This window comes from Labrus bergylta, chromosome 5 (assembly GCF_963930695.1).
Source record: "Labrus bergylta chromosome 5, fLabBer1.1, whole genome shotgun sequence".
NCBI classification, from domain to species: Eukaryota; Metazoa; Chordata; class Actinopteri; order Labriformes; family Labridae; genus Labrus; species Labrus bergylta.
In genome coordinates this window covers 12,956,651-12,984,455 of record NC_089199.1, presented here as the reverse complement: position 1 = coordinate 12,984,455, position 27,805 = coordinate 12,956,651, and the positions used below count along the sequence as shown (strand labels likewise).

At 39.5% G+C, this 27,805-nt stretch overlaps 1 protein-coding gene across 2 annotated transcripts in view; it reads left to right on the top strand.

The window, feature by feature from the left end:
• The window catches only part of bsnb (bassoon (presynaptic cytomatrix protein) b), a 66,158-nt gene that overhangs the window by 7,199 nt on the left and 31,154 nt on the right, over positions 1-27,805 (top strand). For both annotated transcript variants that reach the window (XM_020642366.2, XM_065954851.1), the window contains exons 2-3: positions 190-580; positions 14,948-15,736. In XM_020642366.2, coding sequence (XP_020498022.2) covers positions 190-580; positions 14,948-15,736 — 1,180 coding nt within the window. The remainder of the gene's footprint in view (positions 1-189; positions 581-14,947; positions 15,737-27,805) is intronic.

The following is a 27,805-nucleotide window of genomic DNA, read 5'->3' as shown; positions in this document are numbered from 1 at the left end:
GATTCTCTGTGCTGAGCTACAATTTTTTTTTAAATTGTGAACACGCTATATAAATACATGTGTGTCCAAAAATGTAACAAACTGTTTTTGGGTAAAAGTCAAAGTTTAAAATAATGCTTCAGGTAATTGTTACATCATAGATCAAGGTCTAATATTCAGCTTTTGTGCTTTCTTTGTCATCTCTACTAGACCACCTCCATCAGACCCAGGACCTAAAGCAGGAGTACAGAGTGATCCTGGGACAGGTGATAGGTTGGCCTCTCATGAAACCCGTCAGCATGCTTCACAACAGGGAGAGCCAGGCCAGGGTCATGTGGCCAGAAAGAGTCTACAGGTGGATTTGGGGAGCAGCAGGACAGGGAGGTCCCCCTCTGTGTCCCCTGACCGAGGCAGTGTCCCCAGCTCCCCTTATTCTGTGCCACAAATTGCACCCATGCCCAGCAGCAAGCTGTGCCCCGTCTGTAAAACCGCTGACCTGATGGGCACGGGGGATGACAAGCCTAACGTCAACACCTGCACACAGTGCCGCTCCGTGGTGTGCAACCAGTGTGGTTTCAACCCCAACCCTCACCTCACAGAGGTAAGCTGTGCTGCTCAACTGGAACAATAATACCACCGTATTACTTATAACATGCACACTTATCCTACAATGACATAGCAGATATGGTTAGTATGAAGTCTATTCCGATGTTCTGCACAGGGTTACAATTGGGTCAACATCCGCCCTGGTGCATTCATTTGGAAAATAAACATGACAGAAACTGTATAAAAAGAAGACGCTTTTGTTCAATCAACCAAACAGATAAAGAATAAATTCAGGCACACTGTATTATGGTTTACCCAAGAGCTCAAGTGCAGTTATGATATTGTGCTAAATTTTTCAAAAATGGAAATTGTATAGATGTAGGGTATCATACAATAGTTATAATTTATTTGCTTCACAGTGGATTGGCATCTATAGAATATGGAAAGTTAAAATCTGAAGGGATATTTGGCCATAGCTTAAAGTAAAAAAAAAAAAAAAAAAAATATATATATATATATATATATATATATATATATATATATATATATATATATATATATATAGGTTGTTAGCTACTGTTTGTAATATCATACTACATTTGAAAAGTTTAAGTTCTTAGCTAACATAATATAGTATAAGGTATATTTGCTATGAGCTAATTAATAATTAGCTAACTTTACGGCTAGCTAATTAGCTTGCCCTTTGCTTAACTAAGAACCAGGGGATGTATATTGTCAACTTGAAATAGGTTGAATTCTATTAGTTACTTAATAGTAGCTAACAGGCTATCAGAAATGTTGATGAACTCTAAAAAAGGCAGAAGTCTCTCCACTTATTAAGTATCAATTGTCTCTTCAGTAGCTATAAATTGTGAAGCAAGCATATAATGTCACAAAACAGTTATTCTAGTTTTGCAGTTTTCTAGTTTATGCTAATTAATATGCTCATGTTAGCTGTTGTTTAAGCAGCGTATATCCAATATCTTCACATTACTTATTGTCCTATGAATGACATACAGTACATATTCTTTAAATATCTTGAATATTGCGATCAGGCGGAGAAACCCTGCTTTAAATAGAACCATATGTCTTCATATTTGTCAATAGCATTCACAGCATCCATAGCATGTAAAGCCGAGGGCATCATGCCAAAAAGAAACCTTAGTGCATAAATAACATTCTGGTATACACTTAGAAGTATTATAACAGGAGTCTCTTACAGTGAGTGACCATTTTTTAAATGTGTTTAAGTGGATGACTCAGGTGATTAAATCAATGGTAATTCATTCTTCTTGACATTTGTGAGTATGCAGCGATGACTATTGTTTTTGAGTTGGTTATGACAGCCTTGCAGGCTGGAGTGCACCAACTGAAGTGAGGTTATGAATCAGTTCCCTGCTGGTTCAGAGCTGTTAGCATCTTGTTTTTAGCCATTGTTCATCTTGATTTGTTAAGTGTTTAATGTTCTGTTGGCCTCGTGGTATTTCATCCCTAAAGATTTTGTCATCGCATTAGTCTTCCCAGTAACATTTTGGTCACTTCTTGGTAGCTGTAATGAATCTTGAGCCTCTTATCTTGAGCAAGTGCTATGTTCTTTTTCAGCCCATGCTAGCAACCTAAAGCACATAACAGTTGAGCAAAGCTACATCCATCGTTCCTGACAGGCCATCGTGAGCATCCAAACCGTGCCCAAAGCCTCTCCCAAACAAAGCCTTTACTAACCTCACCACTGACTGCAGCAGCACACATAGCCCCCCTCTTTCACATTCATTCATATGCATCTACACAGTCATCAGTGTTAACAGGTAGCTGAGAAAGAGTATTGCCTTCATCCAAAAATAAATCACTTGCCTAATTTGAATTAGACTATGCTTCACTGTTACTGTGAGTCAAGTGTGGCTGTGTCATCTGTCACAAAGTTTCAGATCAACTCCAGTGAGTCATGTGCAAAATTGCAGCCAAGATGCAATGTCAGTTAAGCTGGCCTACAGGCTATAAGAGCAACTGTAGGATAAATAAATATTAGGATTCAGGGAGTAAGTGGTTTGTTTTTGGACTTTTGTTGTGTTCATGTAGATATTTTATTGCACGAGTGCATATTTGTGTGTTTGAGAGTGGAGATTCTGCAGAAGTCGGAAGTGGTAGGAGATGGAAGGACTAGAAAAGGAATGCGTGGAGCAAAGAGGAAACAGACAGTGAAGAATAGATGGTGGCAGCGAGTGAAGGAGAACATGGCAGTAAAGAGATCTGCGGAGGTGGATGTTATGGGTATTTTTCAGCTCAGCCTTGGTGAGCTTGTCAGATGCTGACAGGGAGGGAGACAGAGACACAGAGGGATAGCGCTCGGCCTCTGGAGACCTGAAGATTCACCCCCCTAACCTACTTAGCATGGATTGGGCTTTTGCCTCATGCATCAGATCAAACAGAACCTTATCACTCATCAGATAAGTTGATGATGGTTGCATTGTTAGAAGCAAGGTGATGATAATGCTGGAGATGTCGATAGCTTGAATAAAGATTACAGGGATGGTGAGTTGCTGTTGAAATTAAGGGGAAATTTTCCTCATCCGTACATGCATATATTGTTAAATTTGTTTAAAAGATATCTGAGGATTTTCTGGGGTTTTAAGTCTTATTTTGGTAAATACGATTGGCGTTTTAATAAAAAGCCACCTGTGGCATAAAGAAATAAAAACAGTGTTTCATTTATGGTAGTTCCAGTATAGCTTATGGATGAAAACGACAGCTCTGTTACGTTCCTCTTGGTACGAGCTGCATTTTTTGTTTACAAATATTTTACAGACGCTGATTGAACTGTTCCAGATTATGGGGATAATATGGGAAAAATCTCTTGTTGAAGAGGATTTTCTTTCAAATTACAAAGAGATGGCAGTGCTGATTAAAATGTTGATAACCCAGGGCAATTTCATATCTGGAATTTTTAGATTATGCTTATTCAGCATAAAGTCCCAAATGGTAATCTCAAACCCATTTAAATTAGAGCATTTTTTTTAAACATTCAGCAAAAAAAAGTCCTATTTCTGATCAAGCCAATCTCTGCTTATAATTGGTGATTAAAATCAATTGTAGAATTACAGGTTGATGCTTTGTTAAACAATCAGTGGAATGAATGTACATATGTAAACAGCAACAGATAGTTGTTAAATACATCAGTCAGAGAAACAGGCTGAAAAGTGTTCAAGCAGTCATAAGAAAGAACTCGTTATGATGTAGATTACAGCTAGACAGATAAATGTAGTGAGGGACAGAAGGAAGCCAGACAGGGAGAAATGAAACAGTCAAGACGAACTCAGAGAGGAGACTAAGGCAACAAAGAAAAAGAGCACAGAGAGGTGATGAAAGTACCAAACACCCGACAGTGTCCTCCCACCATTATAGAGGGGAACATCTGCTTTATAATTGGTCCAATTTCTATTTATAGATGTACCCTCCTTCTGTCTGCTGCGATGGCCTGGTCCTGAGAAGCCACAGCTGAAAGAAAGAGATCAAGAGAGAGAGAGAGCGAGAGAGAGACAGAGAGAGAGAGAGAGAGAGAGAGAGAGAGAGAGAGAGAGAGAGAGAGAGAGAGAGAGAGAGCAGTGTAAGGAGACAGTGAGGGACAGAAAGACAGCATTACAGATTTACTATAATAGAGCATTCATGCTAAAGCTATGCAAGACTATAGCTCCAAGTGCTGCAAAACAAAAATACAAAAAGCTTTTCTTCATGCATTTGTGTTCTTCTTCATGATGAAGGCATCAGCATTGATTAAACACTGGAAATTTGAAACTTTCTTTGATCCAGTCGACATGAAATGCTTTTGTGTGGAAAAAATGGCTTGGCACTTCTTTGTCTTTTAACCAACAATCCCACAAGTTGAATAACAGTTTTAACAAACACTCCCACACACAAGATTCTGCAGAGGCGCTCTATAAATCTTCTCCTCCCCGATCAGAATAGATCAGGTAGGAAGCCACGGTTGACAATGTTGGACAAGAACTGTTAAGTTCTAATAAAAAACTAAAGACACGTTTATTTTATCTTCAAATTTCATTAGTTTTCACTTCTAAACTTGAAAGAAAAGTTACACTAAATAACTAAGTATAGTACTGTATATATTTGTTTGGTTCAGTGATCTGAAACTTTAAATGTTCAGTCCAGTTGTGTTTTCATGATGATAACAATGTAAACATCTAACTATTGAACATAGTTTAGAAAAATCTGATAAATGTCTGAAGAAAGTATGAGAAAAAATCTTTAATTCACTCATATGGAGCCACTTCTCCATTGAATGATAATGTTTCTCTGTGTCTGCTGGAAGTGTTGATGGGTACTAATAGATTTACAACAAGTTGTTAAAAGCACAATGACGCCCCATGCAGTAGTAGTATTAACTTGTTCTGCTGCCCCCATGTATAAAAAAAATAGGTATTTCTACTCTAATGTTCTCCTTTACAGGTAAATTGAGAAGTTCGTGTGCAGTCAATAACATTTTTTTTACCAGCTCTCCTTTAAAAAAAATGGGTGCTTTTTTGAACTGTGCCTAGCAGCTTGTATGAGTCACTCTGTTGGTCAGTCAGATTTTTTGTCTCCCTCAGGAGAAAAATCTCTGCAAATGTACAGCTGTAGGATACAGATTATTTGTTAGATACCTTTTGAGTTTGTCAGTCAGAGACAAGGACTCTGCAGCTATGCTCATGTTCTCATCCCAAGGCCCACCATTGAGTTCTCAAACTTTTCTATAGTGACCCCAAACCTGAGGGAACAAGCTGTTTATAGTTTCCGTAAATATTCAGTGTTTTTTTCATAGTGTGCTTGAAGGCAACATTGTTGATTGTGTAAGCCTCGGGTACATCATTGTTCTCTTTTTGAACTTCAACATGTGATTACTGCTAAACTCTTTAATAATTTACTTCTTACCTTTCAACTGAAAGCACTGAGTCATTGTATAGAATGCAAACTGTTTCAAATAAACCACCAGATTTCTATTGCATGTCTACGGATTAAAATATATGAACAGAAATGATGCAGTCATATCACTGAAGGATAAGTCCATTATACCTCGAGAGAGCCAGGGCCTGGTTCCAAATCCCTTCAAATTAATTCGAATATTTAGCATCAGACATCTCTAATCCCTCCCTAACTTTTCATTATAAGGCACAAGAGATTCTGTGGCTTCCAGATCTGTCAAAGTAGCAGACAATGAGGTTGTTATATGAAACTCTCAGTAATACTGGCCTGAGCTTCGCTTGCATTCAAGTTAATGTAGACTTTGGATGGCATTGGTACTAAAGGTTGTAATTATTTAATGTAATCAGTGTGATTCATTCAGATTTAACCATTGTACAAAGTTGAAATATTTTATATATTTTATGTTACTATTATAGCTCTTGTCCTTGAGGAGACGTTAACCACAATATGTCAGTTCTTTTTTCAGTCAGATTTCAGGTTTATGAATGAGTGACCCTGGTAACTGTCATGCTTTCTTTTCTATTGATATGAAATATGAAATTATTCTTGCCCTGATGAGGGATAAAGAATCTGCCCAAGGCTTTCTGACAGTCTTTAAATTACAAAGTAAAAAAACAATTATAAATGTTTTATCTATTTATATAGTTTTGAGACCATCTGCCATCATCAAAGGTTTTGCAGAAAAATGACCTGTTAAATTATTTTTGAATACAAAGAAAGTCAGAGTTTCATTTTGGGTTTCCCGCCAATAAAGTACAGTAATGTCAGTCTGTGTGCGTCATTTGCTGACTTAAAAGCTGACGCTATGCTCTTCACAATGAATTCAAAACTTTTTTGTTTAAGGAGAAATATGGTACAATATATTTAAAAATGATATGGTCTTTGTCATAAAATAGATAAAACAAAGATGTAACAACTTTTATATTTAAAGGTTTACTCATCTAACGTCTGCATGCATATATATTATAAACACCTAAACAGTCTGACCTAAAAAAAACAACCTAATGATCTCAAAATTAAATGTTTGAGCTCAATTAACATCACAGACATACATTTGTTTATAATGTTGAAGTAGACTCGTATACACTTTTTACTGCAGGTCCTTTCATGTAAATCTGAACAGGGAATCATGCAGACTGTGATCAATTTACTGACTTACCAAACAGAGAAAAAAAATCAGTGTTTTTGTTCATACTGTGCACCAGGCTGCACAAACACACTGGTGCTTCAATTGGACAAACAGTCTAAAGTGGGTCAAGAATTCAGCTGAGACCCTACAGTACATGCTGGATTTTGCATATTTTCAAAATATTTCTCAGTGAGAACTACCAAGACTAAATCTGGGACACAGGTTTAATTATTATACCAAAGCTCACTTCATGTAGAGTCCAAACTTGCTGAAGTCAGCGGGGCTATCTTTATAAAGGAATATTAGGAATGATCACAATCTGTCATTATATTTGAACTGAGAAGTTACACACCTATGTTTCTTTATTGTTTATTCCATTTTCTTTATATAGCTCCTGTTATAACCCGGGTACAGGGTAGACAGTCATGCTGCACAGAGGGACAATACAGTGTTCTGCCCATTTTTATATGCAACCATGCTCCTTGTTGTATACCTGTAGAAATAATTTGTTTGGGTCTTTGTGCTTCAAGTTGGAATACAGTTTTTGTAGTAGACTTAAGAGCTTTTAAGAATATAGCTCTATTTATCTTACATTCACTTTTCTTAACATTTGTTTTTAAGGTTTCACTTTTGGTTCAGCATATTTTGTCAATTTAGTTTGCAAATGTACATGTATTGATAATCACAGCTCAAAAGCCTACTCTAAAAGGAGGGTAAGGAAAAGCACCTGCATAATGTAATGCAATCCAATACAAAACATTTCTAAGTACCTTTATCTGAACAATTTAACAACTTATTAATTCAATTTATGCTATTGAGACTTGTCAGATAGACACAGCAATTGTCCTGTTTATGTTTTGTGACACTGTATGTTATCATTTTGCTGTGTATTTTCCAATCATAACACTACTAAATTAAAAAATTACATTAGCTCAACAGTAGCACAACATCAGTATTTCATGTTTTTCAGGGATATAAATGATATCATTTCTTTACACTATGATCTTCAAATGTTCATTATATTGTGTTGAACTCCTGTATCTCAAGCAAAAAAAACATGTTCCTAGAATTTGCAGTACTTTCCAGAATCCACCGGCTTCCTGCTGTGAAGGTACACCAGCACACCTTAAGAGAGATACTCTATGAAGAGCAAGAAAATAACAAATAATAGATTGACAGTGATTTTCCCCCATAGCAACTCAGAATTAATCTTTTTTCAAATGAAATTCCAGCCGTATTTTTTCGAGATAGTGCTTGTTTAGCTGTTTGTAGGACTGACTGACTATGAGCTCGGTAAAGGCAGGGGGGACAGATTGACAGCGAAGGGGAGAGAGTGAAAAAGAAAGAGAGAGGCACAGGGAGGAATTTCAATGTCTTGTGGCCCAATTTGCAAGGAATTGATAAACCGCTGCATCCCAAGCATCCTGATCTCCAAACTGCAAAGCTCAGCTGCTGCACACGCTGCATGGTGATACTGCATTGTGATCTGAGCTTCTTTCTTCTGCAATCGTGTTTGGCGGTAGTTTGATTCAGACTCTGAGTGTGTTCCTTACCCAGCTTTCCTGGGAAATGTTGGAGTGCATAATGTCTAATACCTGTCAACAAACATAAACCGGAAAAGCTATTGTGGGAAAGTTTGTGCAGCTGTGGGATTTATTCCCATGATGAGTTACATCTTTTAACATGTTTGAGTATTTTTATGTGAGAAGCAAACATATTTTCTACCCTTCCAATTGGCTATCATTTTACTCTTGTAGGATAATTTACGTTCACTGGAATGCTTATGTTGCATCACCGGGTCACATGGTGAACGTGAAGCCCATTTCACACATGCACTGCACTCCTGAATCATTTCCCATATTACCTGACTGGGCTGCCTGTGAGAGCACAAATCTCAAAAGCATTTGCTGCTGGCCCTCTAGTATAAAGTCTGAAGTTGTTGAAATTTGAAGTTGTTCACATTGACCCAAATGTCTCTGTTTTGTACTCCTTATTGCTTGCCTCACTTGCTAGTATTATGTTTCAACTTTTGAATGTGTATTAAGAAATGTCCTTATTACTGCTGTCAGCTTTAACATGTTCACTGTCATGCGATTAAGGTCCAAAGTTAAAGTATTAATTTTTTTAAAGTTGCTTCACACTTGTGCCATTTTGTCCTATTTCGGCGCACCGTAGTTAGCATCTTCTTGCTCTCCTGAGTGATGTGTGTATATATATATATATGTATGTATAGCTTTATTTCATGGCATGGTGAAGAAGACTTTAAAAAAAAGCCTTCATCAGGAAGTCAAAACCAAAAACAAAGTGCCTTGGAGTTCGTTTGTTCTCTACCATCCAATCAGACTTTTAAATGACTTTTTAAGAAATGTATTAGATCTTGAGCAAATCAGCATCAAAATTCTGAATGTAAACATGTGTGTTTTTGTGTTGCCAAGTGTGCTTGCTCTCATTATTTGATCCATATCCAACTCTCTGCGGGCCCTTGCTGCTAAAAGGTTCTATTTATGGCAGCAAGTCGTCGTTCCTCATGAAGCCACGTTGCTCAAGCATCCTGTTCGCTGAGCACTCCCAGAGCTATGGGCTGCAGTCCCGGTTTATGACCTTTTGAAGTGTATTGTACCATTGTACCATTGTACACGCACACGCACACGCAGACGCACATGCACACGCACACACACACACACACACACACACACACACACACACACACACACACACACACACACACACACACACACACACACACACACACACACAAATAAGCTAAGGCAGAAATTGGATCCATGTATGAAATAGTGCAGATGAGGCTCATCCTATGGAGATGGAGGAGGAGATATGTGAAGAAGGAAAAGTAAAGATGAGTGAGGGAGAACAAGATGGAGGGTTGCATCAGAGAGCTGAGAGAGAAGGAGAAAGACAGGAGACAGAGTGTGCAGTGCGCTTGTTTTCTGCTGATACAGATCAGGTTTCATAAAGATCCACATGATTGCCTCATAACAAGGGGGACGCAGAGAGGAATGAGAAGGAGAGACGAGGCGGAGGCAGGCAGAGACACGATGAAATTGATAAATAGCTGCTTGCCCTCTTCACAGCTGCTGTCTTTGTTTTTTTCCCCTTGTCCCCCCCCCCCCAATGGGCTTTATATGATTATCCTAGCTGTAATTTGGAATGAAAAAATAATCAAGCACAATAACAATAATGACGGAAAGAGTTTTTCCCACTTGTGCGTCTCTAATTGGATGAATAGTTCAGTCCTGGATGGTGTTGTGTTCCTTCAGTGTTGGCTTATTTCTCAGTCCATATTACTCTTAATGTCCCCATGGCTTCTCCGTTTCCCTGATTGACAGTGAAAACCACGGTCCCATCACCGCGGCTACTGAGGACTGGCAGGGGGCCAAACACAAGGCTTAGATACTGCTGAGCCTGTGACTTACTCTGTCTATACTGACTTACTGAATGGCTGACTGACTGACCGACTGAATGACTGACTTAGAAACCCACTGAGAACTACCAGAAAGCAGGTGGAGTAGTACTGTAACTGAACACTGTAAACTAGATAAAAGTCATGTTTGAATAAAGTTATTAGGATAGAGAACCAAATGAGCAGAAAATATCGAGAGATCTTTTAGGCGATAACTCACCGTTACACCAAAACATTTTGTTTACTTTGGCATAAAGAATAACTTAACACCATGCTGAAATGATCATTGAGGTATCTGATAAAACACTGAGTTTGTCTGTCTGAAAGGTGGGTGTGGTCAGAACACAGACAGTTAAGAACATGGACACACTTTTAGTGACGTCACCCATTGGTTTCCAAAGAGACGTTTTGAAGCTGAATGATGGTGGTCGCCATTTTGGATTTTCCATTAACTTTCCAGTAATAGGCAAACAGGTGGAGCTGAGGTGGAATTTAAGCAAACAGCTACAACACGCCCATCTTAAAGTTAAGTAATCATGCAAACTAATGCAAAACTCTTACTTTTTATATAAATACAAGAGAACAATTTCAACCCCTTTGTACAGTGTTTACTAATAAAGAAATTAGCTTTAGCGACTTAAATCGTTTTTTGTAACAGGCATCAAACTTGTATCTGTTGTAGAGACAATCATTGCAATGCAGAGCCTGATGGGGATTTATTTGCTTTTTCAGCTAGACTTAAAAAAACAAAACAATCACTGTAATGTAGTGTAGGACAGTTGCTGTTGAGCCATTCAAAAGAGTGCTTGGTGCTTAGTGTATTGTCTATTTAAATATTATATGACAAACACTGACCAAAAAACTATTCCATAAACAATCATTACTACAAAAGAAATTGGAGCATTGACTTTTCAAAATGTCTTAAACACAACCCAAGATCTCCATAGAATCATAGTTCAATGTTATTAATATTGGGAGCAGCAGGAGGACATTAGCAGAGGCTTTAGCTTCTGGCTTTAGCAGAGGAAATCTGAAAGTCAATATCTGATCGATCAATTGTTTCTCCAACCAAATAGAAGCAGTCATCGGTGAGCAAAACACAAGCGTAGGAAAAGTGAAATGAAACAGGCAGGGAGTAGGAATTCCGAAGTCTAGAAACAGTTATCTGGATCACTGACAAAACCATTGTTGTCAGTGGCTCACTTAATGGTTATGATTAGAAATACACAACACGATAAGTACATTTCCATCAGGACTTTTGTCACCACGACTGTTTCAGATCTCTCAGTCATTGCCTATATCTCCATTTTCTCCATAACTTAAAAGGTGATAATCATTCATGAAAATAAAGTGAAACAATGCGCCAGTTTGGTCTGATTATCAAGCTATAGCTAGATGTTGAGGGTTCAGTTTTAAGTTCAAGTCAGACCGTGGCAGTGAGTCAGCACTTTGCTATATTGGGAGCAATACTACACTTTTAGTTAAGTGACTCAGACTACTGGAGCTCCAATGTGAAGTGACAACTAGCCTGTTAGTTTTTACAGTTGTATTTTGGAGGTTGTAAATGAAAAAATACTGTTTAGCATTTAAAACCTATAGAAACATACAACAATTATAACAAGTTATTACAAGGGCAGGATTCAGCATAATCACCAATAAAATGTCCAAACATTGTAAAAGGGCCTGAGGCGTATTACTGTCCTTCTTAAATTCATAGGCTACATGTAATGTAGTTAAAGGGATACTTCACCCGTTGAAACATGAATCTGTGTTGACATTGGGTCATATATGTAGGAGAAATGTGAAATAAATTTTGAAGTTGGTGCCTTCTTGGCCGAGAAAAGGCAGAAAGTGTCTTTTTGGCTCATGAAAGACACCAAATCCCAGAATGCACAGCACCGCAGGCCACTCCCACTAAGGTCCTCTATTTCAGAATCAGAATCAGAAATACTTTATTAATCCCAGAGGAAAATTCGATTGTTACAGTTTCTCCAAAATATACAGTATAGCAGTGGAAATATAGTTATAAAAACATTTACAGACATATTTACTTCAACACATAAGGCCTGTTCCTCAACTGATTCTGAGATTTCTTCTAGAATTGATCTTGGAAAATCTTGGCAGAAATCAGTGCTCTCACTGTTTGCCTATGGACACAGAGTCTGTGTCCATAGGCAAACAGTGAGAGCACCGATACTACCAGTCCGCCCCAGCTCGAGCCGACCCGGGCTCTTCGTCCTCACCGCCGCCGGCGGCCAGCAATATAGCGGCGAGATGGTTGCTGCCAACAGGCCGGTCTTGTGTCGCAGCGGCCCAGCGGCTGAAGCAGCCAAAACACAAGACCAGCCTGTCGGCGGCAACCATCTCGCCGCTATATTTATATTTTTTCGCCATTATCAGTTTTCTTCCTAGAGCCTGTTAGCATAGCTTCCAAGCAATATGGCGGACGTTAAGTTTTGTTTCTGGGAGTGAGGTCCCACCCACTGATCTGTGATTGGTCTGTAGCTTCAATGGTCGAAAATATGAGGAACTAGTGTTTCACCCCGCTAATCCCTTGCGTCCAGTGACGCAAAAATCATCATTTTGCGTCACTGGAAGCTCTTTTTCAGACTTAGAAATACAAAGATTTCCCATCTGAGAGGAAAATGAGGGCGGGATGCACAACCATTCAAAAATACTACCAGGTTTCTAATAGATAGATAGTTAGATGAATGTGATTAGGTGAATGTTGTGTGTGTGAGAGCTGCTTTTATTTGACTGAAACCACAGCTGACAGCAGCAGAGAGGGACCGTTTTAAATTTTAACAGCGATGGGCTGATTTGGAGTTTGTGACACCACATGATAAATTTAACTGAAAGAGTGAAATGCCCAAAGTCAGCTGAAGAGAGAGAGAGTGAGAGAGAGCATGTAAATACTGAATGAGCATCATGATAGTCAATCTTCCTGATTTCATTTTTGAGAAGTTAATGTCAAAGGAAAATTATGTGTTATGATTTAAAAAAAAAACCTACTAACTCACAAAAGTAATCAACTGTCAAAGTAACTCAAACCACATTTTGATGTTTGTCCATGTGTGTTTGTGAGCTTGTGTTTGAATCAATGGCTCCCATGGCCACAGGCTTGCAGAGACATTTGCGTCCACAGCAAAAGTGAAGAGATCTTTCTGCATTATTAGTTCTAGGCTTGGCAGCTCTCTGAGCACGAAAAACTTTCTGTTGAAACCATACTAAAGTCTTTATGAATCCACCAGTGAATTTGAACCCAAAGGTGTAAAGGTAAATAGCTGGTGGCCAGACCTCCTACCTGGCCGTGTGTGCCCGAGACCGCCAACCCTCAAACAACCTTTCCTTTTGTGCATCATTAATGCATTAAGGCATTATGTAATGATCATGCATCCAAAACAGATACAATAGTGTGGCAGCTGTCAGAGCACTAGGATGCCAATTACCACATATGGCCATGTGCCACCACTATGGCCTCTTTCTGACTTTCACCTTCTTATGTGCCCATAAAGAGCCAAAAAGGAAATGACAGAGATGATAGGAAATAAGAAAAAAGAAAAAGGAAACAACAACTGAAGGAAACGGTAGAATTTCATGAGAAAGGAAACATTTTGTGTGATAGGAAATGAACGGGAAGATTCAAAATCAGGGGCAGTCATGATTTATTGATGAGTTCATCCCATCTGCCACATTTACTCCAACACATTTGTTTGTAGGTAAATGATGTTTACCAATAAATGCCCCTGTGGAGGTACGTTAAATTCTTATCAATGAGATATTTTACTTCATTTACAATAATTCTTTCATTTAATCAGTTTCCATCCACAATTTTTTTCCATCTTCAGAGCAGGCTGGAGGCGATCCGAACATGCATTGGATGAGGGAGAGGGAATGCAGCCAGTCTGTCTCATAAAAAGACCAACACACTCATGTTCACATTCACACCCAAAGGCATTGTTGAGTTTTTTTTGGTTCATGCTATTGCATCTTAGGACAGTGGAAAGAAAGTAAAGCACCCAGTAGAAATATGAGGGGGAATGCAAACATCAGAACCAAAAGATGAAGAACAACATGCAGTATTTTGCCACTTCAATCGAGAAAAAAATCAGAGTGTAAAAATGACAAGTTTTGGTTTCATAGGGTGTTATGTGCTGGACTCTTTCTTGGCTGAGAGCAGGACTGAAGTGTGATAATTATCAATCTTTTCAACTAAGACTTAGCATGAAAGCAAACAAGAATATTTCCCAATAAAGCAAACTGTTTCTTTACTATCCGTAATCATTTATAGACTGAAAGATTAAGACTAGAAACCGTATCTATCAGTAAGTTTACATTCACAGTTAGGTCAAGCTATGGTTATAGCTCGATAATGACGTTTAATTGGACTACTGTATCCTAGTATAGAAGCACCGGGGGGAATTGATTTATGGACAGGAGAATGTCCGACTCCTCTTTGGTAGGTGGGGATATGCCCCCTTTAAGCTTGAAACAATGTGTTTCCAACAATCTGTATACTTCAATATGTTTAACTCCTTCAACTGACTTAACAAACAGTGTCTCCTCGTCTGTCCAAAAATGCTTGGTCTCACTCAAGCTTGAGCACACATGTTGACCTTGGTCTTGTTTTCTTCTCGGCTTTCTTCTGAACATTTAAGCTGTCTGACTTCAGGGTCAAACTAAGCGGAGCATGCACAGAACACCAAGGCCAGTTTAAAGCTGCTTGAAGTGAATAGATGCAAGTGTAATCAACCCCCAACCACATCCGACTTTGATTTGGCCTAGTACAATTTCAGTTGGACTAACATGTTTACGCGTGTTCTTCAAGTCAAAATAAATCGACTGTCTTTAACATCATGTAATCATATTGATTGTTTTGTTTGTATCTTTCTCCTCTGTAGGTTCAAGAGTGGCTCTGTTTGAACTGTCAGATGCAGCGAGCGTTGGGGATGGACATGACCACACCACGTTCTAAGAGCCAGCAGCAGATACACTCTCCTCAAGCAGCCAAACCTGAACTTAATCCTGAGGCTCCTACTCAGCCTGCACCTCAGACTCAGCCCCCTCCTCAGAAACAGCCTCCAACACAGGCCCATCCAGCGCCCGCTCCAGTTAAACAGGCTGGTCCAGCTGGCCCAGTTCAGCAACATGCTAAGCTCCCTCCAGGGGCAGTCCCTCTCCCTGGCATGGCCAAGGCCCCGTCCCAACCTGATCTGTCTCGCAACTCCCCCGCCCATCAACCCCAGCACCCTCGCCAGGACCAGACACGCAGCGCAGGGAGCTCCCCGTCACGACAGCCCCCACCTCCAGAGCAGACATTTGGGAAGCTGTTTGGCTTTGGTGCATCGCTTCTAAACCAAGCTAGCACTCTTATATCTGAGACCACTCAACCCCAACAACAGCCCCCGAAGCCGGCCCCCAAACCAGGAGGAGCTCCTGGTCCGGGGCCGGGGGCAGGAAAACCCTCAGGACCTCAGCCTGCACAGCAGCAAGGGCCTCGAACTCTTACTCAGCATCAAAATCTACACGCTCCCCCGGACTCCTCTAAACCCAAAGCCTGTTGTCCTCTCTGCAAGACTAACCTCAACATCAGCAACACAGCAGAACAACCCAACTACAACACCTGCACACAGTGCCACCAGCAGGTGTGCAACATGTGTGGATTTAATCCCACGCCACACATAGTAGAGGTAAGACTCTTGCTTTCCCCTGTTTGTCATTCAACTGCGTGAAACTGGTCTGAAATGGCTCCCAGACCTAATTCTCTAAATGAAATGATTTATTGATGTGTTTCTTTGAAAAATGCTGTGTCATAGTGCAGCTGAATGGGCTGTATTGTTATTAATGTGTGGCTCTCTGGACATTTAACAGAGGATTCCTTTGTGCATGACTCATATATGTGGCTTCAGGTGCTTTTAAATATTGAATCTTGTCATTGTCAGCTATTGTTTCTTGTTTCGCAGAATGATCAATTATACAGCTCTCTCTTTTTTTAAGGACAGAAAGATCAACATGTGTTTTTAGAACATGAAAAGTAAGAGACTGGTGAAAGGAACAAGCATGCAAGCTTCTCGCCTTTTCCCCAGCCGGTTTTTCTCTCTCTCCGTTTCTCAGTGTGGACCGGCTCTGTTCAGTTCAGTCTTTCATGTAGTAAGCAGAGTGAATTTTAGGCTGTGACTCAAACAGTCAATGAGCATGCGAGCCTGGGGTTGAACGGAAATATATTACCAATCTTCGGGAAACGGAGCCTTATCAAGTCCAATTAATGTGTAATCTAAGTATTGATTAGTCTCATTCAGGGGTCAACTGAGGGTATTCCTCCCTGAAGTGTCCCCCCCTGTTTTCCGTCAACCCATTCTGTAAGAGAGTAGGGACTTGCAGTGGCTTCCAGAGCCAGGCAATAACAGAGTTTAATTATGCAAATCAAGTCCAATTGAATGATAGCAGTAATAACAGGCTTTCTGCGGAGTTCTGGCTTTTTATGGGCCAGCCTTGTCTTCCCAGGCATCTGGTTGTCACAGGCACTAGCACAGGCCATTCACTGATCGCTATGGAAACAGAGATAATTTGTTTGTCAGCCGTCCCTTTCATGCTCGGCTGCTAAGATGCTGAGGGTCTAAAAAACTTTTCAGACTGCAATTTCTCCATTTTCATGACAGAGGCGCTGTCATTAGGTGTCCTATGTTTCTTCTTGGCTGGCTGCGTTTTTCTATTCAGTCCAGCATAAGGTGCATTCTTCCCAAAACTGAACGCTTTTTTGTTGTCAGTCCATGTGAGTTGCTGGCAAGATGGTTGTTTTCAGAGTGGGTGAGAACCATTTGGGCATGGTGTGAGGCTTTGTACTTTGATTCTAGGTGCCTCAGCTTGATTTCAACAGCTTGTTTGGCACTTTGTTCCTCTTCATCCTCTCCTAATCTCTCCAAACTTTTCTGTTTCTCTGTTTCTGCTTTGTCACCGTCTTTTTCCGGCTGCTGTAGGCAGAAATGTAATTATTATTATAATGAGGGTGTGGTGACAATGAAAGCCTGTAGGTGCTTCAATTCTTCACATGATACTTCTCAGTCCTGATTGAATTTATCAAGTATGATCAGAGCCCTGTTAGATCAATTGAGCGAGATGAATAAATGACTAATTCATGAAATGTATTAAAGGATGACGGAAACATACAAATCTTATGAAAAGACTGAAAACAAACAATGCACAGGTTAATTTACAACATAGCTTTCCCTGCCAATTCTCTGTCTCTCAGCCTGAAGCCTGGTGAGTATTTACAGCAGGATGTGTGTGTGTGCCTGTGCGTGCGTGTGTGTATGTGTGTTGGTGTTTGAACATCTAAAAATACACTATGCACTTTTCCCTGTTGGAACATGTCACTCAAAAGTGTGGCTCATTTACGCATGGCTTCTTCTTTAAACATATTTTACCACACAAGAAATCAGTTTAAACTAATATTCACTTAGACTTGGGACAGTATGTACTCATCTACAACAAAAAATATAAAATATACAAGTTTTTACTTTTTTTTAATCCAAAATGGAACAACGTACAGTAAGCAAAAGCTGTTTTCACATATGCACTCCTAAAAATGTCTAGACAGCCTGCCCCTCCTGAAATCTTCCAGAGTAATAGAACTTATTCACAAGAGAAACATGATGAAGCATTTTCATTACAAGACAAAGACTACAATGGTCGTGGACTAGTTGCACAATATAAATGTCATCATCCCGCAATACATTTCCATGCCTATTAACTGCTGTGACACATATCCACTCACCCCAACTTCACGTGGAAATTTTACAAGGGTGCTGGCAGAAGGAAGTACAGGTTAAGTCGGAGTGACATTTTTGACTGATTGTGTTCACAGATGCAGCTCATCCTGAAAATGTTGGGTTAGTTTCAGGAGTTTCGTGCATTAGTGACTAGAGCTTAATCTGGTGACACTTTGACAACTGTTTATGCTTTCACATAGACAAGACAAATTGGTAAAAAAAAATGCAAATGGACTGTTGTTTTATGGGTCATGTGTTTCAAGTTTTGGTAAGTTTATTTTTTCTTACACTGACAAAAGTAAAAGCTGCGGAAAAGGAGAACATAACTCTACAACATAACTTAGATTTATCACAAATATATATTCCTAAAGTACTGAGTGGCATGCATTAAACGTCTTTACTTTCTGCAACATCACTTTTAAAAAAATGATCTGCATCTCGAGGAAATGAGAAACATGCTGGAATATTTGTGAAAATATATTCTGCCTCCCTCCCCAGAATGACACAATGCATAATTCATTTTGAACAAATTAGGCTGAGCTGTATCATGGGGAGAAAAAATAGCCAGCCCCTTTTTAATCTGTGATGAGAACATGAGTGCCAGCGAGAACCGGTGGAAGAACGGAGGAGGAGGAGAGAAAAAAAAGAGGTGATACATAGATCGAGGAGGAGGAGGAGAAGAGAGAGAGAGACAGAGTGAGAATCAGAGATAATGAGTGAGAGGACGCCAACTGTTTGTTACAGCACACAATATTTCCCGTCAATTAGTGCTGAAAGTCATGTGTGGCTCTGAGTAAATAAGCTGTCCTTGTTTTTCGGATGCTTTTCTCCCCCATTATGCTTCTCAAAGAGATTAAAAACCAACCTTGTGTCATTGTTGACTTCCTGGAGTTATTGAAAATAAAACTTTAGATGTTTGAGCTGCTCAATCTGATTTACAGTACGCTGCCTTCAACCTTGGTTCTTGAACGACTCTGTCTTTCCATTAATTGAAGCAGCCACGCTTGAGATTTTTCTCGAATGTAAAGGTAGAGTTGTGTCTGACACAATACATTACATTTTCAGATCCTGCAGTCTGAGTATAATATTATGGTCCCATTACCAGTTTTCCCATATGCCTTATACATCATTCCCGCGGTCATGCCGGTGCACCAAATGTGACTGTTTATGTGTCTATTATTTTGATACTGAAATGTGGCCTGTTTGTAACAAGGCAAGGCCCTGAGTGGATCATTAGCGAAACGACTGAAATTCTCACAGAAGTGTAGAAAAGTGTAGAGAAAAAGAAAACATAGCTCATCAATAATTCAATGAGGGAGAACATTATAAATAGTTCATGCAGTGTGCAGCAGTGAGCGAGCTGTGTTTGATTCCTTGTGTCACACAAGGTCGGTGTGGGTTGATGCCCGTCTGTATTTGTGTATGCATGTGTGTGAGAAACACATGCTGCAGGTGTTTTTCTGTGTGTGTTTTTATGGAGCAGGTGAGGTTTAAGTTCAGATTTATGATGAAATCGAATACTAAAATACTAACTAAAGCCGTTTTCACATATGCACTCCTGAAAATATCTAGATCATTTCAGGAGGACTGCTCCGGATATTCTGCTGGCCTGGCTGTTCACGTTTGCACATGACAACAGGAGTGAGACTGGAGGGGGGGAGGGGGGTCGTGACGTAAAAAAACAATGCGGAAGTAGCCGACTAAGCAACAGAGTCTGGTATACAATGCTATATTGAGAATATTTGCCTTAATATCAATGCTACGTGTAATTTAACCAGATCCGATATTTGAACTAAAGAGTGGAGAACAACATAATCGAAACAGGAAACACAATGTAGGTGTTTAACACCGTGCAGCAGTCACAGTATACAAACTCCATTGACTCGAGGAGAATTCTCCAGATAATATCCTGCTGTGTTCTCACATCAGCCCACTCGGATTTGCTGCCGAAAAAGTCTTAGGGGGCTGGCAGGAGAAACTTCGGGTGAAGTCGAGGGAAACATTTTGCTGTTTGCATTCACACATACAGCTCCTCTGGCAAATATCAGGAGTTTTTCTAGAGTTTTCTTCAAGTGTGTAAGCCCTTTAATTCTTGTTCTTTCAGAGAATATATTGTCCCTCACATCAAACTAATTATTTCAAGTTTTCATCTTAGATTTACATTGCCCCTTCAGGGTGGGGATAAGTTTGAAATTTGAAATAAGACATAAAGGTGATCAGACAAACCAACTGTAGATTCATATTTGCATATGCTCGTAGTGTCAGCAGAGCTCTGTGCTCTGTTCTGGCTCTGGTACTGCCAGAAACAACCTCTATGTATCGACATATTTACCTAAAAAATGTTCTTGTTACTTTTCCTTATGTTGTTCTATTTAAGGCGGTCTTTACATCGTATGTACAATAAAGCGATAGAATACTACAGGACACACACAGAGGTGCACATACAGGCTCTCCAGCAATCTCATTCTGTAATATGCTCAGCTGTGACAAAGCAATTACAGGCAAAGACTGTGCAAAGAGAGACCTTTAAACTGTCTGAAAAGCTGTCTGTGGTAACCAGGCTCACTTTTAAGTGCCTCGAACACAGGGTGCAGTAAACTGATGAACTGTTGATAATGAGAAAGCACACGACATTGCGTAGCATAAAATGTACCCTTTAAAAACGACATTTGAAACAAATGATGTATTTAAAGAAACACTTTTACTGTATCCAGCAGCTTCTTAGAGCAACAAACAGATTCAAGCTGTAATTTTAATTTTGGAAATTCTTGATGGAAATCCTATTGATTTGTATTTGTCTATTCAGGCATATGAATTTCATTTGACCGCAGTGTGTCCTTGAAGACACAGCAGGCACACAGTAAACATATGTAGAACATGTAGTATTTGTGAATGTGTCACAGCTCTGCAGGAACACAGTTGCCACTCTCACACAGAGTATAGATGAACACGTCATTCTCATTCTCAAACACGCTGGAAGTGTTTTCTGAAGGTTGGCACCAGCCGCTTTCTCCCTCAGGAGTCCCATCCAAAGCCAGATGGCTCCCGGCATCATGCATCCAAGCCTGCCGTGCTCAGCCTGGCTGCTCCCGAAGTGATGATGGTACACCATCACCGCTTCAAACGCCCACCCAGCCTCAATCAGCTGCTCAACGCCTTTTAATACTTCTATTTTCCTTTGTACTGCAATGCACTATATTTTTTATAAAAGGCAGTTGGTAGAAGAATGAGGACTGCAGAATAAATTGCAATTTGGTTGCCATACAATGTGTTTATTGCATTTCAATAACACATAGCAAAAGATTATCTTTATTGCAATAAATTAGAAAACTGTTTCATACACTTGTGCTGACATCCACAGACATTTGACCTATCAAAGGGGGAGCCCTGGACACAGAGACCATTCAGTTATAATTATGTAGCATCAGCTAGCATTAAGCTACAATCAGATTGGTTGGTGTCAATGAGCAGCAACCTAATCTCTATTAACAGATTCTACATAAATATGTAGAGTCTGTACACAGGGGTCTGGATTTTCAGCATGGGAAGTGTTCATGTTTACATTTGTAGTACATTTGTAGTCCGAGCTGTATTGACTATTTACGTTTCAGCAGGTTTCCACATATGCAGGAAAAAAATAAATGTGGACAGAAAAACATGGCGGAAAATGCTCTGCGCTAATGACATACCAGCTCCCATCGATGTTTAATGATGATTTATTTGTCTCAGGAAAACTGATATCTGCATAAAGCTATCAATCCACTACAGATTCAACATTTGTACTTGAGCCACAACTCTGTGTCACTACTTTTTAAAAATCTGCATCATGATCATGTTCACTTTTCTCAGAAGAATAGTTTTAATTAGTTATTTCATACAAAAAAGAAAAGATTTAAAATCATCATGATTGATATCTCTATTCTATATTCAACTCCTTCCACACTGTGTATCAAATAAGCAGAGTAGAGAAGCAACTGAAACACTAACACAAGAGTCATTAAACTTTCCACTAGTGTCTGCTTCAAACAAACACAAGAATCTATTTTTCTTTGGACTGTACCGTCTGGAGGACTCTCTGATGTTTTATAATTAAGTTTAATGTGTGCCATGATAATTGGAGGGGGTGGGGCATCAATTCTGCGGATCCACCAGCCAGATCCCTTCTGCGTATTACTTGGCTCCAAATGACATCATCATCGCAATATGCCAGCGCCCTTGGCAAGAAATTTTGGTTTAAATTTTGTTTATTAGAAAAGGGGGATGGAGCTGCACTGTCCATATTTATATATGGTATATAGGATAAATTGAGAGTTGAGTTAGCTCTATTTGAAAGGACAGACTTGAAGAAAATGTGGTTGATGAAAACCTTGAGGTGAAAAACAAAGTATTTCTGCTATTTTAAAACTAAATGTAGGTTATAGCTAAAGTACTAGACTGCAATGCTAGAATTCAATTTATTAGTTTTTCCTAATATCCTGCAAGCCTAGGAAGCACTAAGACACACACACACACACATGCATCTTTCTCATGCAGCACATGCCAGCATGCATGTCACACACACTGAGAACTTACCACAGTGATGGAGTGAGTGACATTGTAAAAGTTTTCAGTTCACTGTTCAAAGAGAATTGTGCCTCTTAATTTTGAGAATATAAAAACATTTTTTTTGCAGTTTTGTAAAATCAACCTTACTTCCAAAAACCATTTTAAAATGCTAATGGTAGCATCTGGCACTGCGTAAAGAAATACATTTTGCAGCGCTGCAAACACCCACATACACTTATAGTTTGGACACCCACACACAACGTCCTGCGCTCTCCTGTTCTCTTAGTTCAGATGTATTAAATCGGTGAAATGTGTGATCCTGACTCACCTCGCTGTAAAACTGAGAGTATTCCAAAAGCAGGAATAGATTCTCATGAAATATTTAATTATTGTCTTGCAGGTTTTTTCATATAAGCTCTTTTTTGAAGACGTTAAATTCTCTTACATTACACATATATAGCTCTTGTGGCAAATTATCTTTTTTATGTGTCAAATTCTTTAACAGGGCACTGCTGTTGTTTTGTACATTTGTCACTCTTGTTTCCCTAAAGTCAGGATGGATGTACTCATGGGATGCCTCCCCTTCCTCCTGTCTGCATGCACTGGAGAGTGCTTTGCTGTTGACACACTGATTGAATTGGCAATTACTTCAGGTTGAGACGCTTGCAGTTGACATTGCAACACAGATACTCAGCCCCTCTTGATTCAGTCTATACGCTCTGTTGGTTTAGCAGCAACAGCGGGGCGAGCATTTTAAAAGCCCCTGCCGTAAAAAGTCAAAGTATTTGTAAGAGGTGATTCAGACACAAACAAAAGGAGACATGGAGATGGGTGTTTTTGGTTTGTGTTTGTGTGTGAGAGTGAGAGTGTGTGTTGTAGAAGGAGCTAATAGTTAAGAGTGTTTCTAATCTGTGTTGAGGGTGTTTAGATTCCCTTGAGTATGCCGCTTAACCCCAACACACCACTGTAAAGACCCACCCACACAAATAAGAGCCATCTGAGAATAAGAAGCCTTGTTGGCTGATTAAACTGAGACAATGGCAGTTTGAGTTAGCCTGATGAATATGTTAGCAAGGAAGAGATTGTAATGGGGAAGTAAAGAGTTTTCAACAACATCCAGCATTTCATTTAATAAGACAGAACATGTTCAGTTTAAATTACATGAGGCATGTTTGCCCCAAATTCTTTTGTTCTCGCAGTACACTCACTGATAAAGTCTGTGTAGTAGACAGGGGGACAGGAAGAAGATGTGATGACTGCTTCCTGTTGAGATTATGTGGCGCCCAGCACAGATGGCCCGCTGGTTTGGCGGCTTAAATGCCACTCACTCTCATCTCTGGGCCTTTTGTGTTTGGCAGCAGGTGCCGAGCTCAGACTTAGTGTGAGTTACACACACTTTGACTAAACTCCTGTATACATCTCAACACCAGGGCTAAGCTCCCACAACTGCTCTTACATTAGTTCTTATTTTGGTGTGTGTTTTTAGTCAATTGAGTTGCCCGTACTATGTTTGTCAAAACCTTTGATACATGGATTCCTTTTAATACCATGTGTTTTAAAGTTATGCAATATTCATTTTTATAATGATTAAAATATCCAAAAACTACATATTCTTAAAAAAAACTACAAATCATCAGTATTATGATTATCCCAAAGGGCAAACAAGACGGAGAGCAGTGTTGGTCCAATCAAACACATGGGTCAGAAAGTTATTTTCCATTTACGTCTCTTAAGAAACAGAAAGCAGTGTAGATAACTCTATCTTAATTGTACAAATATACTTGTGATATTTGGATGGTATGCAGGTTTGCTTTTAATTTTGGGGTAATTTAAAACAAGAAATTACCCAAAACTGGTTGCCTTTGTCTTGTATTTGTGCTGCTGTTGTGTACAAACAGATACAAATATTGTTTAACAGGAACATAAATAGAAAAAAAATATATATATTTCACAGTTTTTGTGCCATTTTATAATGCGATTTCATGTGCGTTATTCTGCTAAGATTCTGTGCACCATAAGGGTTCATTTTTCTGGCCTGAACCAGCAGCGCTATCAGCTCTTTTGATGAATGACTATATAGGAGCACGGTGACCATATTGAACTTGAATTACCCTTCCAGTCCTTTTCTGTTCTTCTATCTTCAAATGCCCCTCCTCCTGTACCTTGTGAGCGAATTTGCTCCACATTGGCTTAATCACCTCTTCAGAACTCATCATCTTCAAGGCCTGGTGGCTATGCTAACGAGCTTTAGCAATGCTCCAGGGGCAGCTGGCGGTGCTGTGTCTATCCGCTCTGTCAGAGGCACAGAGGTGGGGCGGAGAAGTCCTCCCACCCCTGCTACTGGGCCCTCCTGTCTCAAGACATCACTTCATCAGCCTCATCGCTGCTCCAGCTCTCTCCTCCTCGCAGCACCTCAGGCATGCGACTACTCCCTAATGCTGGCATTAGGAGAGAAGGAGGAGGGGTTAGCTGGGTGTGTGCTGTGTTTAGAGGCTGCAAATACTAAAAGGCTGGCGACAAAAATGTGAGATTATAGAATGGAGATGCAGTTGTATGTCAGGGGAACAGGGGCAGACAGGGGCAGACAGAGGGAGCTATAATGAAAGGGAGCAAGAGATTGAGAGACAAAATGAAAGAGATAAAGCTCACTGATCGCTCAGATATTACATTTAACCCCTTGCTAATCTTCTCAGTGCTGCAGCTGTCGGGCAGCAGTGGAAATGACCAGATCTGTTGGTGAGGCCGAGGGCTGCAGCCCTGAGCAGCAAAAGCAACAAAAGCAGAAACTGAATGAGGAGCATTGTACTTAACAAGAGAGATGTTCCTCCCACTGGTTCCATTAGTAAAGACATCGGGCTCCACTGAACAGTTTATTGCTGGGGGCTGGAAAGAAACAAGAAGGGGTAATAGTAGTGAATTGGTTCACTTGGTGACTGTCATTGACCTGCATTCTGATTAAACCTCACTTCACAAACCAACAAATACACTTCGTTTTTGTCTCATATTTTAGGTTTCCTTTTTTTAAGCTGGATTAGTGATCCCTCTGCTACAGAAATAAGCAGCAGAGATGTGTGATCAATCTACTACTGTCAGCTTATCCTCACTTATCCTCCAATGAATTCTCTCCAGGAAACGTGATACTTTTTTTTTTACTTTTAATTTTTTTTTTTTAAACGAAAATATTTTTCAATCTGCAATTTTGTATGAGCAATGAGGTGCAACATGGTGCCGTTTTTTAATGGTTTTGTTACTTTTTATGCTCTTTTTTAGGTTTGAACTGGATTTGAAGTTATATTGCTCACACCAATTCTGATGTAACAACATTGAATGAAATACTACATGATTTGGGCAATGGACTCTTATAAATACAAGCCTAATCATCTTATTTGAAGAACTGAGGATAACAATTGAGGAATTACTTTTAACATCCTTGTTTAATGCATATGTTTATTTTTATTAGTCTATTATCAGAGTTGTTTAACTGCTGTCTTAATGAATTAACATTTGCATTATGCTTGTGCTGTACTTATCACTTTAGTGAGACGAATAGTCCAACTGAACTTGTTCCAGTATTAAAGTCGTACGACTAGACGCTGTCAGTAGGTTACAGCTTGAGTAACTTGTCTACAAGATTAATGGTAGACACATACAATGTATTTGCTTGGCTGAAAGCTTTAGATTTGCCTGACAAGAGAATGAGAAACTCATCTAATATAAAAGAGGGCTGCAGAGACAGCCTGATTAACTTGTCCTGGGGACAGACATATGCGACAAGACACAGAAGTTGTTTCAGCTCGGCTGCTTACCATAGTGTAAAATACATTTGTCGGGCTGCGGCTTGATTACAGTCTTAGAAAACAGATGTTTGTTTAGGTTCTCTTACTTCTTTTTTATTTGATGCTTGGAGGAATTTCAGAGAAAGTACAACTGACTGTTTAATCTTCCTGTGTGTCCATGGGAGTAATCAAATTACCCATCTTCTGTATGATGCATGCTGATAACCTATTCTGTTATTGATGAGTGCATACACGACTTACTTAATCTCATTCAGCCACACTAGAATACTGAATCCTATTATCTGGCTGAAATAATGCCTGTCTGCTGATCAATGCTCCAAACAGCGGGGAAGAGACAAATAACAGGAAACATGTCCGAACAGTCAAAGAGGTAGATAGTATATGAAGGTGAAAATATGTCACATCAGAATCTTCTTTTTTTTACTGACTGCAGTATAGACAGCTTGACTACAGATAGAGGTGCCTTTTACTAAACTAGGCTGAGCTGTGCTGCTGCACAGGGTGATTTTTTTAAAGCAAGATTGCAGAGGGATAAACACTGCAATTCATCTGAATATTCTCAAGGTAAATTAGCAGAGCTGTGCTAAATAGCTTTTTTTTTTTTTTTTTAAAGTAACTATAAGGAGAACAGTTAACAAGCAGAGCAGCTGCCTTCAGAGCGCTTCACTTTGCCTTTGAATACTATCTCACACGTTTTGAAGTGTGTGGAGAGGGATATTTGATTGTTCCTGTCCTCTAAGAAAGATTTCACTTGTTTGAGGAATGGAGGAGGTGGATCCTCTGAATATCCCTTTATTTTTACAACTAAAAGGATTTATCATGGAGGCAATGGATGGAGGTTATTAAAAGCCTTGTTTAATAGATAAGTAGGCTATCTGAAATAAACCGATACTAGCAATTTATAGTTTAAATTATTTTATGGTTTAAGAAATCTCTCTTAATGTTTTTAAGGTGCCAATGATCCTAATTGTATTAACTGCAGAAAAATAGAAAGGTCCACACATTCTTCAGCTCCCAATGAGCAACTTAATTTTAAACAGGGAAATGTTTGGCTCCAAAGGATCTTCCTCAGTCTCCTGCCACATTTGCCTAAGGACGATCCTTGGAATCTGAACATCGCTCTGTTTAGAATAAAGTTGCTCATCGGGAGCTGAACCGTGTGCAGATCTTTTTCTCGTTTTTCTGCAGTAAATATGAAATCTTGAGCATAAGGTTTTCAGACAGAAGCACTTGATTATTATTCTGTTTTAATGTATTCTGTTTCATAGTTGGTCTAGACGTAATCGTTATTGTCTCTAACTGTGCAGAGCACGTTATAAAAACGTTTGAATCTGGATGAGGCTTTCAAACAAGGTTTACAAGAACATTGAAATAGTACTCTTATCGACACATACTAAAAGGTTTCTGTACAAAAGATTCTTTTTGGAGGACTGTAACATTGTCCTTCAAGGGCATCTTATGTCCTCCCAGATGCATCAGAGGCAGACACATCATCATCACCAGTCTGTGTCTGTCTCAGACTCACTTTAAAAACACGGCGGATAGGAAACCAGCGACATAACACAAAATGATCCTGTGACATAAATTGGATGTGTTGGTTCTTCTCACAGTGTTCCTTATGTATTGATGGCCCCCTAATGAGACAGGA